General features: G+C 44.4%; 1 protein-coding gene across 1 annotated transcript in view; it reads left to right on the top strand.

The window, feature by feature from the left end:
- The window catches only part of RASAL3 (RAS protein activator like 3), a 75,761-nt gene that overhangs the window by 36,789 nt on the left and 25,329 nt on the right, over positions 1–13,643 (top strand). Inside the window, 6 exon segments of the mRNA XM_048487724.1 lie at positions 932–1,037; positions 1,577–1,675; positions 7,917–8,459; positions 9,210–9,354; positions 9,586–9,730; positions 11,384–11,620. Of these exon segments, the coding sequence (XP_048343681.1) occupies positions 932–1,037; positions 1,577–1,675; positions 7,917–8,459; positions 9,210–9,354; positions 9,586–9,730; positions 11,384–11,620 (1,275 nt within the window).

The raw sequence follows: 13,643 nt of genomic DNA, 5'->3' as shown, positions 1-13,643 counted from the left end.
TGACCTTGAGTCCATCCTGCATTCCTGTCTCTCGCACTTTCTGTAGTGTGGGACAGAGCTAAGGGAATGGGAGGGGGAGGAGCACCTTCCTTATGAGGAGAGGCTGCAACGTTTGGGACTCTTTTGTTTGGAGAGGAGTCGTCTGAGGGGGGATATGATAGAAGTCTATAAAATTATGCATGAGGTAGAAAATGTTGACAGAGAGAATGTTTTTTCTCTCTTTCTCACAATACTAGAACCAGGGGGCATACATTGAAAATGCTGGGGGGGAAGAATTAGGACTAATAAAAGGAAACATTTCTTCACACAATGCATGATTAGTGTTTGGGATATGCTGCTGCAGGAGGTGGTCATGGCCACTAACCTGGATAGCTTTAAAAGGGGTTTGGAGAAGTCAATCTGTGGCTACCAATCTTGATTCTCCTTGATCTGAGATTGCAAAAGCCTTAGCAGACCAGGTGCTTGGGAGCAGCAGCAGCAGCCCATTGCTTTCACATCCTGCACGTGAGCTCCCAAAGGCACCTGGTGGGCCACTGCGAGTAGCAGAGTGCTGGACTAGATGGACTCTGGTCTGATCCAGCAGGCTTGTTCTTATGTTCTTAAGAGGACACGGGATTGATATATTGGGGTTGTTTGACTGTTCTAGCAGAACTAGCTTTCTCACTCCAGCCTACGTGTTTGCCAATAAAGACTTCTAAACCTTCAAGTTGCAGAGTCACAGATTCCGTGCTTGACATTATGACATGAAATGGAGGACAGAACTGCAAAAAGCAAGCACAGGGGTCATAAACAGACCGGGGTCATGGTACTTTTCTTTTAAAACTATCCTGCCTCTCTGTGTGCATTTCCCTTACTGCAAATGCCTCCCCTCCGCAGTTACTGAGGCACGGCGGCTGCCTCTTCAGTCCTGGTTTTCTGTCCCCTTCCACAGAGAGGTCCTGCCTGGCTCAGAGCTCCTCCTGGACTTCAGCAGTGAGAAAGATGTCTTGATTCGCCCGCTTCACAGCAGCCTTCTAGGAAAACGATACTGCTTTGAGGTAATGATGACTTCTTGTAATCTTTCGAGCGACAGGTGGTGGGACTCAGCCCTTGCCGGGAAGCTGTCCTCTCAGCACTCGGGTGAAATGAGTTCTGTGTGTGCACGCTGCCTCTTTCTTCTTCATCCAGTATACGTCCCAAGGCAGGGAAAGCTACTTCTGTTCTCTCCCTGCAACTAACTTGGCCACACCTGAAGCTGTGAGAAATTCCTCTGGTAGTCTTGGGCCTGGTGTAAATAAGGGCAGGGCATGAAGTGTCTTTCATGCAAATGCATGGGATCCAGTTGGGAGTCCTGGCTCAGATGACCTTGTGTGCCCTCACCAGTGGTGGGATTCAGCCGGTTCGTACCACTTCAGCAGAGCCAGTTGTTAAAAGGGTGCTTGTAAACAACCAGTTGTTAAATTATTTGAATCCCACCACTGGCCCTCACTACTTCTCATCAATGGGTATGGTCACTGGAGGGATCTCTACTGTGTCAGGAGAACTGAGAACAGAATGGCTTAGCAGCTGCCCTATAAACTGTCCTTCTCTTTCCCAGGTCCTGAGCACTGGGGGACGCCTCTGGTTTGCTTGTGCATCTGCCATCGAGAGGACCCGCTGGATGGAGGACTTGCGCAGAACGGTCCAACCCAGTAAGGTAAAAGCATTCCTTCCTTCCTTCCTTCCTTTCCTCATCACTCCCTCTACAACCAAGGTACTCTTGTCTGTCCATTTCTTATTCCTGGTCTGAGTCTCTCCTCCCATTCCTTGGCCATTTCACCATGTAATGTGCTTCTAAACTATATTCTTGGCTTTTCCAGCTTTTCTTCATTCTCCAAGCTCTTTGTCTCTCTTGAAAGATTAAGTTGTGCCTTGAAGGGTTAAGTTGTGCCTTGGGGAAAAAAAGCATATGTGCTTCTGAAATTATTTTGTGCCCCTCTCCACGCTTAGTGCACATGTGTGAAAGATGTGAATGCAGCTTGAATCATGCTGGTTTCTAGTTTCTAGCCCCCATTTCCTTTTCTCTTGGAGCTGGTTTCAGAACACTCCTGACTGTTTCTCTAGCTCATCTCATAACAGGGAGGAAGGGAAAGATGGGGCACAACAATGGAAGGGCAATATAAAGGCTGAGTGTGTGGCTGTGTGTTTTGGATGAGGGAATTGCTGCCCAGTCCTTTAGTTTCTGCAGGTGTGAAATGACAGGGTTGAAAGATCCCTTAAAGAAAAATGGGCAAGCATTGGTTATGCAAAGTGGAAACGAGCTCCAGAAATGGTTGCTTTATTTAAAGATGAATTACTGAACTGGTTAGGCTCACCATGATGGGGAGATAAGAAAAGGAAAGAGAAACAAAGAGTGAGAATGTTAAACAATGAAAAAAACCAGAAGATAACAGATAGTAAATTAATAAGGAAAAAATTTGAGGAGTTTTATCAACAATTATTTAGTTATGAACAAAATAAAAGTTATGATGAGAAAATGAATAAAACTATTTCCACAGAAGAAAGGGAATATATAGAAGAACCAATAACACAGGAGGAAATAACAAGAGTTATTAAAGAGCTGAAGAATAATAAATCCCCGGAGATGGACGGGTTCACAGCTGAATATTATAAGGAGATGGCAGAGATTTTAGTTCCAGAGCTTCAAATATTATTTAATAACATTTCAAAAGGTCAGAGAGTTCCAGAGTCATGGGGGGAGATGGAGATAATAACAATTTTAAAGCCAGGTAGGAATGTGAATTATGTAGAATCATATAGACCAATAAGCTTACTAAATCAAGATTATAAAATATTTGCAAAAATATTGTCAAATAGAATAAGAAATATACTTCCATACATAATAGCACAAGATCAATATGGGTTTGTAAAAGGGAAAGATATAAGCCATCCAATAAGAAATGTTTTGAACATAATAGCATATGGAAAGACTAAAAAATATGCAATGATAAAACTGGATGTATATAAAGCATTTGACACAGTAGGACATGAGTGTCAGGACCATGCCTGTCAGTATCTTGATGTCTTGCTGTGTGTGATTTGCAATTGTTTTCCTGTTTCCCTCTTCCCTTCCTAGCAATCTCCTGGTGCCAGCCCATCTTCAAAGAGGTGTGAAAGGTTCCCAGGTTCTTTGTAGCTTTGTAGTAGAAACTGTAGTGGACATTTGGTGTGGGGCGAAATGGGGGGGATTAAAGGATATAAGTCCTGGATCTGAGCTCTCTAGCTCAGATCCTGCTTTAGATTGTTACTCTTCGTATCACCTGGAATAAACTGCTTTTGGACTTTTCTACGGTCTCTGTTATTTCCACGTTCGAGAGTCTGACAATGAGTACCTTTTTAAAACCGTACATAATTTTGGATTTGGTGTAGGATTTATAGGAGTATTAAAAGAATTATATAAAAATGGGAAGGCACGGATAAGAGTAAATGAAGGTTTGTCAGACATGGTAAATATTGGAAAGGGAGTTAAACCGGGTTGTCCATTGTCTCCATCCCTGTTTGTAATGGCAATGCAGTTTCTAGCTGACAGAATTAGAAACAATAAAAGAATAAAAGGCTATAAAGTGAATCAAGAAGAACTAAGAATAAATTTGTTTGCAGATGGTGTATTAGTAATAACAACCAACCCAGAAGATACAATGAGAGAGTTGAAAATAATTCTGGAAGATTTTAAAAAATATTCAGGGTTGGTTGTCAGTATGGATAAAATGGAAATATTGGGAGTTAACATTGGGGAAAAAAACAGTTTGATAAAAAGTTATTGAAGAAGAAGATTAAATATTTAGGTATAATAATAACTCATAGAATAGAAAAAATATTTAACTATAATTATCCTGAAAAATGGAAGAAAATACAAAAACAAATTAAAGATTGGGAGACAAAGACCTTATCCATAACTGGGAAAATTAAAGCATTGAAGATGTGTATAAAGCCTAAAATGTTCTATTTATTTAGAACATTACCTATAGGGATCAGTAAAAACCAATTTGAGGAATGGGATAAGACATTGAAAGCATGGGTGTTTGATAAAAAAAATGCAAGAGTAATTAATAAAGTAGTTTACATGGCAAGAAAACTCTTGGGATGGGGAATACCAAAAATGCAGGAATATTTTGAGGCATTCCAGATAAAAAGTTTAATGGATATAAAAGATGATAACATAGAGACATGGCTAAAGTTTGAAAATGAAGTAAATGAAGGAATAGGTAAATATGGAATTTATATAAATGATTATAAGAAAGTAAAACAAAAAGTAATAAGCCCAAGAAAGGTTAACATGGAAATATGGGAGAAATGGAGGATTAAATGGATGCCTGGCATCCTGGACAGTGCACCAGTGGCAAGCATGGTCGGAAACGAGGGACGGAAAGCTATAAAAATTTGAAGGATAAAGGGATACTGAAAGTGGCTGATTTAGTTAAAGAAGGGGAAGTTATTCCATTACAAAATGTTATAGAAATTGGAGGGAAGGAGAATTGGTTGGTATTAAGAGGGATTTGGGAAAGATTAAAGAATTACAGAATAAAAGGTGAATGTATTATGGCACAATGGCTGAAAAGTCATGAAAAATCACAAGGAAAGATATTGGGATCCGTATATAACTATATGATGGAAGATAAGGGATTTATGACGAGAACGTTGAAGCAAAAATGGGAGAAGGAAGAACTTTCTTTGATATGGCCGAAAAAATGAAAGAAAGAATTATGAGGCCGTTTCCCCACTTTTAAAAAAATGGCGTTGTTTTCATCTGGCGTGGACCTTTTCAGCGCAGGGATTGTGTTCCCTGGCTTCCCCACTGCCCCGTGTGAAGTCGTTACGGGCGACGCAATGAAGAGACGAGACGAGAGGCACTGGCGATATCAGGGTCCAGTGGAGAAAAGCCAGTGACTAATCTCCCAAGCTGGGGTCCCTGGCACCTTTTATTAAGGGTTTGGGAAGGCGGGAGAGCGGGGGAAGGTTGCGCAATTCATGGCCTGCGGGGGCAGCGTACGTGCAGGAAGAAACGTCTCCGTCTGGGTCAATTCCACATCTGGGGGTCTTGTGACCCATGACTCAGGCATCTGGTGACCTGTGAGTCAGGGGGATCTCGTGATGGGTGTGCGTGTGCACCCAGAAGGGGACAGATGGCGCAGGCATTCCTGTGCACTTTCTGAGTCTCTGCTGGGTTAAGCTGTGAAACTAACACCCCTACACACCAGTAATGCTCTCGCGCAGAAGGGGTCATCAAAGAAGCGCCGTTTTTCAGCAGCGCACCAGAAATGGCGCACACACACTGAGGCCTTGAGAGTGGCAGAGTCGGGGCAGCTGCGTTGTCGCCGCCCCTGTAGTGGGAAGTGCCGCTGGACCCCGCGCTACTTGGCAAGAGTAGCGCGCAGCAAACAGTGAGTGGGGAAAGGCCCATAGATAGCATGAATAAGATAAAGATAGAAAAATATGCAGAACTGGAGAGAAAGTTAATTTTCAAATGGTATAGAACCCCAATACAGCTAGCCTATTTGATTAAGGGTTTATACCCAAGATGTTGGCATTGTGGTGAACCGGGAGCATACTACACCCACATGTGGATTGAATGTAAGGAGGTAAAAAAGTTTTGGGGAAAAAAATTGAAGTTTATAGAAAAATTAGTAAAAATTAAAATTGATTTAAACAATGATTTGTTAATGGCAGGTCTAATTGAAGATAAAAGGGTGAATAGAAGTTATGGACCAATGTATAAAATTATGATTAGAGCTGCACACATGGTGATTGCATTGGGATGGAAAGATAAAAAGAAATGGACAATCTCAGAATGGTTGGAATATGTTTGGGAACAAATACAGTTAGAAATTTTTGAGATGATGACAAAAATATGTTATGGCAAGAAAAACTAAGAGACATTATGAAGGTATGATTAATCTTTGAGAAATGGGCGAGGGAAGCCAGATTTAACGAAGAAATATGAGAACAAAGAATACGAAGAATGAACTTTCTGCTGCTTGCGTGAAAAAAATGAAAAAGAAGAAGGGGGAGGAAGAAAAAGGGGGAAATGTATAGTTTGATTAAAAGCATAGCATGTATCTGTTACATAATTACACTATACAATAAAAATTTTTTAAAAAAAACCCCATGATGGGGAGAAATAGGAAATCAGGAGATTTGCGTGCGCACACACACACAGAGACACACGCAGAGTCAATAATGGAATATGCTTGAGAAAGATATCTGAGAGGTTCTATCTAGCCTCTCCTGTCCACACAGGGCATGATTGGTGAATATTAGGGTGAACAAGTGGTAGAGGTGACATTTGAGACCAGAAATGCCTCTTGTCAATTACTGAACGTGGAGGAAGAGTCTTGTTCTGTTCCGCAAGCAAAACTGTTTGTGGTGCCCTGTGCCCAGCCAGAACAGAGTGGGAGAATCGCAAGCAAGGTTTAAGAGTTCAAACAAAAGGTTTAATATTTAGAAGAATGGAGACCCGAACTCCTCCCAGGGTCTGCTTAAAATAAAGTACTTGCTTGACTGGTCAGTAGAAGCTGGAGACTTTTGTTCTTTCTTTGACTGCTTGCAGGAAAGTCCACTTCTTTAAGTTCTTTGAGTCTTTATCTGGCTACTATCCTCAGTACACCTTTGACCTGTGCTCTCTGTTCTTCTGCCTCCTAACTCCTTGGGCACCTGTACTGAACTGAGTTAAACAGGGGCATTGCTGGGAGATAACAGAAAGACTGCCTCTTGGGAAACTTCTTAAAGGGACAGGGGCTAAAATTACCTCCCTTTGGAGACTATACAGAGGACTAAACCCTAATAAAGGGTGAATTAAGCATGCTATCTATGGGAAACTGATACAAAACAATGAAAATAATAAAGGCTTCTGTGGGGGCATGACAGGTCTTGAATGATGATGAGGCCACGGCCTTTGGCATGTGTGGTTGATGCTCACAGTGCGAGGAAGGGTCTGACTGTCCGTCAATCCTCAAATCTCAAGGCTGTTATGTTGCCTTGTACCTTGTTTTGGAGCAACTTGATGGATTCACAGACAGCAGTAAACTAATCAGCTTATCCAACCCTTTTCTGGTCAGTATGCCTTTTATTAGCATAAAACAACAACATAATGTAAAACAATTAAATATAAACCAACAGCAATAGTCAAGTTAAACAGTAACTATCGTTTTAAAATGATAGTCAAAAAAGAAGCAACTGCGCAAGTAACGTCAAAAGAATGATCCTGTAAAAGAAAACGTACAGCATAGGTAGAACTTTGTATTTTCTTTGACAGTAATAAAGGGCAAATTAAGCATGATTGTACATCAGCATTTAAACCACATTCTAGAACAGTGGTTCTCAACCTGTGGGTCGGGACCCCTTTGGGGGTCAAACGATCCTTTCACAGGGGTCGCCTAAGACTCTCTGCATCAGTGCTCTCTGTCTGTAAAATGGATAAATGTTAGGGTTGGGGGTCACCACAACATGAGGAACTGTATTAAAGGGTCGTGGCATTAGGAAGGTTGAGAACCACTGCCTAAGACTCTCTGCATCAGTGTTCTCCATCTGTAAAATGGATAAATGTTAGTGTTGGGGGTCACCACAACATGAGGGACTATATTAAAGGGTCACGGCATTAGGAAGGTTGAGAACCACTGCCTAAGACTCTCTGCATCAGTGTTCTCCATCTGTAAAATGGATAAATGTTAGTGTTGGGGGTCACCACAACATGAGGAACTGTATTAAAGGGTTGCGGCATTAGGAAGGTTGAGAACCACTGTTCTAGAAGAATATGGGACAGGGAATCAAGAGAGCCACAACAACAATACCTTTTCTGGTCGTCATCCTCATTTTTTCTCTTCTGTGAGTGGTTCCTTGGCCTACATCACTTTTTGTACTATGAAACATCCCTCAGTCCTCTCCTTGCTTTGTTTTCCTAGGACAACCATGAGCGAACGGAACACATGCTGAGCCTTTGGGTGTACGAAGCCCGGGACTTGGCCCCCAGGAAACCCTGCTTCTGTGAGCTGCACCTGGATGGGGCCCTATATGCTCGCACCACAACCAAGCAAACCGGCTCCACTGGAGCTGTCTTTTGGGGCGAGCACTTTGACCTGAGGTCTCTGCCGCCGGCTCTGGAACTACAAGTCTGCCTGGTACAGGAAGAGGAAGGGCAAAGACACAAGGGCCGTCCCATCGCCAGCTTGGCCATTCCCCTCAGCGACCTCGCTGCCATGCACCAGCTGCTGGAGAAATGGTACCCTGTGGGCAGGAGCAAGTCCAGCACGCCTGCGCTCCGTCTGCGAGGACGCTACTGCAGCGTCCACGTTCTGCCCATAGTGCAATACAAGGAGTTTGCAGAATATCTCACCTTCCACTATCAGGAGCTGTGTGCTGTGTTGGAGCACTCTCTCAGCGCCAGGGACAAGGAAGAGCTGGCCGGTGCCCTGGTGCGCATACTGCAGAGCACTGGCAAAGCCAAGGTAATATGCCTTTCCAGGCTGTGTGGCCGTAGTCTGGTAGATCTGGTTCCTAACGTTTCGCCTGCATCTGCGGCTGGCATCTTCAGAGGTGTATCCCAGAGAGAAGTCTGTTACACACTGTGACTAGGCAGAGGCGTAGCTGGGCCAGGGTGCGCCCAGTGCGCACTCTGTGTTTTCCGCCCCCCCTCCAAGATGCCCTGTCCCCCCATCCCCACCACCCTTACCTTTGTGCAGGCTGGAGAAGCAGCCTGTTCTCTTCAGGCTGAAAACGGCCTAGTGGGAACTACACTTCCCATGAGACCCTGGGGCTTGCAAGGTCTCCTGAGAAGTGTAGTTCCCACCAGGCCATTTTTAGCCTGAAGGGAACAGGCCGCTTCTCCAGCCTGCACTGTTTCACAAAGGTAAGTGTGGGGGGGGGGGCGCTGCAGGGGAGCGATTTTCCGGGGGGGGCAGGAGCACGCCTAGTGCAACGCTCACACCCTGGTCCCCTGGTAGCTCCGCCTCTGTGTCTAGGCCTTCGACAATACATTACTATGTCTTTGTTTACAAATGTTGAGAATGAAAACAAAGGTCTAGGATACAGCAGCTAACAAATTTGGGCAGATTTAATCCCAAAGCAGAAGTAGAGCAGCTCAGAAGCCTAGACTGGAGAGAAGGCTGTCCTCTAGCAAAACCCTGTCATGGGGGTCAGGAAGCAAAAAGACGGGGCAGTGATTTAGCCCACTAATCTTTCGCTCTCTGGCACTGCAGGCCTTTCTCGTTGACTTGGGCATTGCAGAACTTGATCGTTTCGATGAACGAGAAGCGCTGATTTTCCGTGAAAACACCCTCGCCACCAAGGCTATTGATGAATACATGAAGTTGTTGGGAGAGCCGTACCTGCTGGCCACACTGAGTAAGCAGAATGGGGACCTGGCTGGCGGTGGATGGCTTCATGTGAAGGAATGGGGACACAAGTCCTGTCCACCAGATAACAGTCCACCATTCAGGTGGAGGAGTGGGGAACCGAACCCAGATTAGAGTCCACCACTCTTGATCACAACACCATGCTGGCATTACACCACACTGGGATGTCTTGGACGCATCACTGTAGCCCATGGATCTGAAGGGTGTGGAATTATTGCAGGTGATGTTGTAGCCCACCTGTACTCCTTGAAGAACAGCTGTGAAGTGGACCCCAGCAAGTGCGGGCTGAGTGAGCTGGCTGACAACTGCGCCAACCTGCAGCGGATTTGTGAAGAGGTCTTCCAGAGGATTGATAGGTCCAGCCAGTGAGTTTCTAAGGGGGCATGAGACTATGGGGTGGGAACCTGGGGGGTTCCTTTGTGGTTTACTTTGCACAGGAGTGTATGTGCTTGTCGGCTGCAGACAGAGAGCAGCAGTGGCGTAGGAGGTTAAGAGCTCATGTATCTAATCTGGAGGAACCGGGTTTGATTCCCCGCTCTGCCGCCTGAGCTGGGGAGGCTTATCTGGGGAATTCAGATTAGCCTGTACACTCCCACACACGCCAACTGGGTGACCTTGGGCTAGTCACAGCTTCTCGGAGCTCTCTCAGCCCCACCTACCTCACAGGGTGTTTGTTGTGAGGGGGGAAGGGCAAGGAGATTGTCAGCCCCTTTGAGTCTCCTGCAGGAGAGAACGGGGGGATATAAATCCAAACTCCTCCTCCTCCTCCTCTTCTTCTTCTTCTTCTTCTTCTTCTTCTTCTTCTTCTTCTTCTTCTGCTCCTCCTCCTCCTCCTCCTCCTCCTCCTCCTCGTAGGCCAGAAAGATGCAATCTCAGAGTGAAGAGATGTTCTGGGTTTCCCATCCCCCTCTGGCTCCTCATTCCAGCCAGGCCCAACCCAAAATGACATGAAAACAAATCCCATCAACTAATAATTGTCTCCTTCTGTACACACTGTGCTTGTTTTAGTCTGACAATCACACTTCCATCTCACTCTTCCTCCCGTGGACTTGCCCCCCGTATTTTTTTTTCACAAACACCTTGTAAAGCTGAAAAAAGAGATGGTTTCAAGATAACACTTTCCCCTCTCCTTAAGAAGAAGAAGAAGAAGAGTTTGGATTTATATCCCCCCTTTCTCTCCTGCAGGAGACTCAAAGGGATTTACAATCTCCTTGCCCTTCCCCCCTCACAACAAACACCCTGTGAGGTGGGTGGGGCTGAGAGAGCTCCGAGAAGCTGTGACTAGCCCAAGGTCACCCAGCTGGCGTGTGTGGGAGTGCACAGGCTAATCTGAATTCCCCAGATAAGCCTCCACAGCTCAGGCGGCAGAGCTGGGAATCAAACCCAGTTCCTCCAGATTAGATACACGAGCTCTTAACTTCCTACGCCACTGCTGCTCCAGAGACCACTGAATCTGGAGTAACAGGCCGGCATCACGCGGTTTGACTCCTCTGAGCTCCCAGAGCTCTGTCCTCTGTGTCCTCCTTCTTGGCAGCCTTTCTGAACCTTCAGGCAAGGAGTCTGCAGCCTCCCCTGCCTACCCCCAAGTGCACTTCCCATGAGATCCTGGGGGCTTGCAAGGTCTCCTGGGAAGTGTAGTTCCCATCAGGCCATTTTCAGCCTGAAGGGAACAGGCCACTTCTCCAGCCTGCACTGTTTCATGAAGGTAAGTGTGGGGGGGGGGAGGGGCGCAGAGGTTTCTCTGAGGTTTCTCTGCAACATTCGGGCTCAACATTTCCAGCTAGGAGCCACAGAAAGCCTTTTGAGAGTCAGCCAAGTGCCATGCCTTCAGCGTCTCTTCATCTGATGTATAAAGGGAGGGATTCTGGGAAGCCCTGATGCCAATCACAGTTCTCAAAATCAAGGGTGTGCCATGTAAGTTCATAAGGGTCCCTACTTGCTCTAAACTTTTTCCCTGTCTGGATACACTTGTCTCCATTCTGAACCACCCTGAATCGTGCCTTTCTCCTTTTCTGTAGTGCCTTCCCATCTGAGCTGAATGAGGTGTTCACCGCCTGGCAAGAGGAATGCCAGCTGAGGGGCAAGGCCAGCATTGGCCAGCGGCTCATCTCTGCATCCCTCTTCTTACGTTTCCTGTGTCCAGCCATCATGTCGCCTAGCCTGTTTGGCCTCACTCAGGAATACCCAGACGACGCCACTTCCCGCACCCTCATCCTTGTGGCCAAAGTCATCCAGAACCTGGCAAATTTTACCATGTGAGTAGTTGAGTGCCTGGCAAATTTTACTGGGTAAGAAGGTGAGTTCCTGGCTGTGTCCAGAACAGGGCTTGGGAAAGCATTGGGTAAATTCTATATTTTTATCTACTTCTATTCTATATTTTTTATCTACTTCTATTTATCTACTTCTATGCCTTTATTGGCATAGACAACAGTACAACAATAATAAAAACGGATTAAAAAGCATATCCAATACAGGACATAAATGTTAGGTCGAAGGAAATCTACTGGCGTTTAGTAATTTCCAGGAGAAAGTCTGTCACTATCATACAGAGAGAAGGATCAGGGTTGTCCAACAAGTAGTGTAATCTAATTAAATCGGGGAGATGGGGTAAATGTAAAGGAGTAAGATTCACATACTTGGATCTGATTTCCTTGAATCTGAGACAGTGTAGTAATTGGTGGACCAGAGATTCAACTGAACCATCGTTACATGGGCACAATCTTTTAGCCTTTTCTTGCTTATTAAATCTGCCATGTAACAAGGCAGAAGGCATAACATTAAACCTGGTGAGCATTATGGCTCTCCTTTGAACAGGGTTTATTAAGGTAAATTCTATATGTAAATTAGCAGAGTGAGTAGGACAGAAGAGTGGAACCTCGGTACAGTGGAACCTCGGTTTTCATTGCCTTTGGTTTTCACCGGTTTTGGTTTTCATTTATTTTTTCAGTGAAAAATTTGCCTCGGTTTTCATCGATTTGCCTTGGTTTCCATCGATTTGCAGTCAGGTGCAGGGGTTTGTGGAGAAAAATCACCCGGACAAAAGCTGTTGCAGGCCATGTCTGCAACTTGTTTAATGACAATGTCTTGCCCCATTTCAGACAAATCTTAAAGAGGCGTCAGAAACAGACCTCTTTGGACACCTTTCTGGTGTGACAGTGGTCCACTGGCTCTGAAGTGGGTCCTAGTGTTATTGTTTGTTACTGTTTTCAGCATTAAACACTATGTTTATTCACCAAAAAATGTGTTTTTGGTATGTTTTTTGGAGTGCCTAGAATGGATTAATTGATTTACATTGATTCCTATGGGAAAGTTTGCCTCGGTTTTCATTGGTTTCGATTTTCATTTATTAGCTATTAGTCAGTAAATCCGACATTGCTTACATACTTGTGAGCTCGTAGACCATGTAAGCAATGTCGGATTGACTGACCAGTAGCTAATCAATAGAGCAAGTCATGAAACAGTGACAGCAATTAGTTTACATACACACAGTTAACCCTTTCATGACTGAGTTGTGACAGACACTTGCAAAATACCAATGAAAAGGCTTGAGGTCCAGACAGGTCTCTAAGTCAGATGCCTTATCAAGAAATTGGCAGTTGTGATACCTGGGCTGCATTCTGAGTGCATGCGTGTATAAACATGAAAAGGGAGAGGGTATTTAATATCTTTCAGAATGATCCAGAATGATAAAATATTGTATTGGGCATTTCTAGAAATGTCACATTCATTTCATACAAGAATTGCAAATCAGAGAAGCCTGAGCAGATGGTCTGGAATTTGTTTTATTTCTGGGGAATAAGAAATCAGCCCTGATCCCCTTTAATTGTGGATCTGTTTCTTTCATTGAGGACTTCAGGATGGGAAGATTTTCTGATTTTCTTTCTTTCTGAGACCATCTACATGCCACAAAACTCAGTCACCCACCTGAGCTTCCGCATGCCTAAACTTTCTGAAAGGGACCAAGAAGAAAGGTTCAAAATATGAGTGTCATCTCTCCCATATTCGTCCTCAGAAGAGCCCTTTTCCATTTCTGATAATATCCCTCTTAAAATCTAAGTTGGGTTACATTTGGACATACAGATGATGATGAGGAATCCAATTTTGAAGGATTTTAACTTTTGTGTTTTAGCTTGGTTGCTGATTGAGCTAAGGTTTTTGTACTTTTAAAGTTATTGTTGAGACCATATTGTTCTTGTTGACCCGTTTTCCCACTTACAGAGCTAGTTTATTGTTTTTCTTTGAAACAAATATTCAAGAACATTTTACCTACTGATGCCT

This window comes from Sphaerodactylus townsendi, linkage group LG03 (genome assembly GCF_021028975.2).
Source record: "Sphaerodactylus townsendi isolate TG3544 linkage group LG03, MPM_Stown_v2.3, whole genome shotgun sequence".
Taxonomy (NCBI): Eukaryota; Metazoa; Chordata; class Lepidosauria; order Squamata; family Sphaerodactylidae; genus Sphaerodactylus; species Sphaerodactylus townsendi.
The sequence above is the reverse complement of the archived record's forward strand: the minus strand, read 5'-3'. Positions and strand labels throughout refer to the sequence as shown.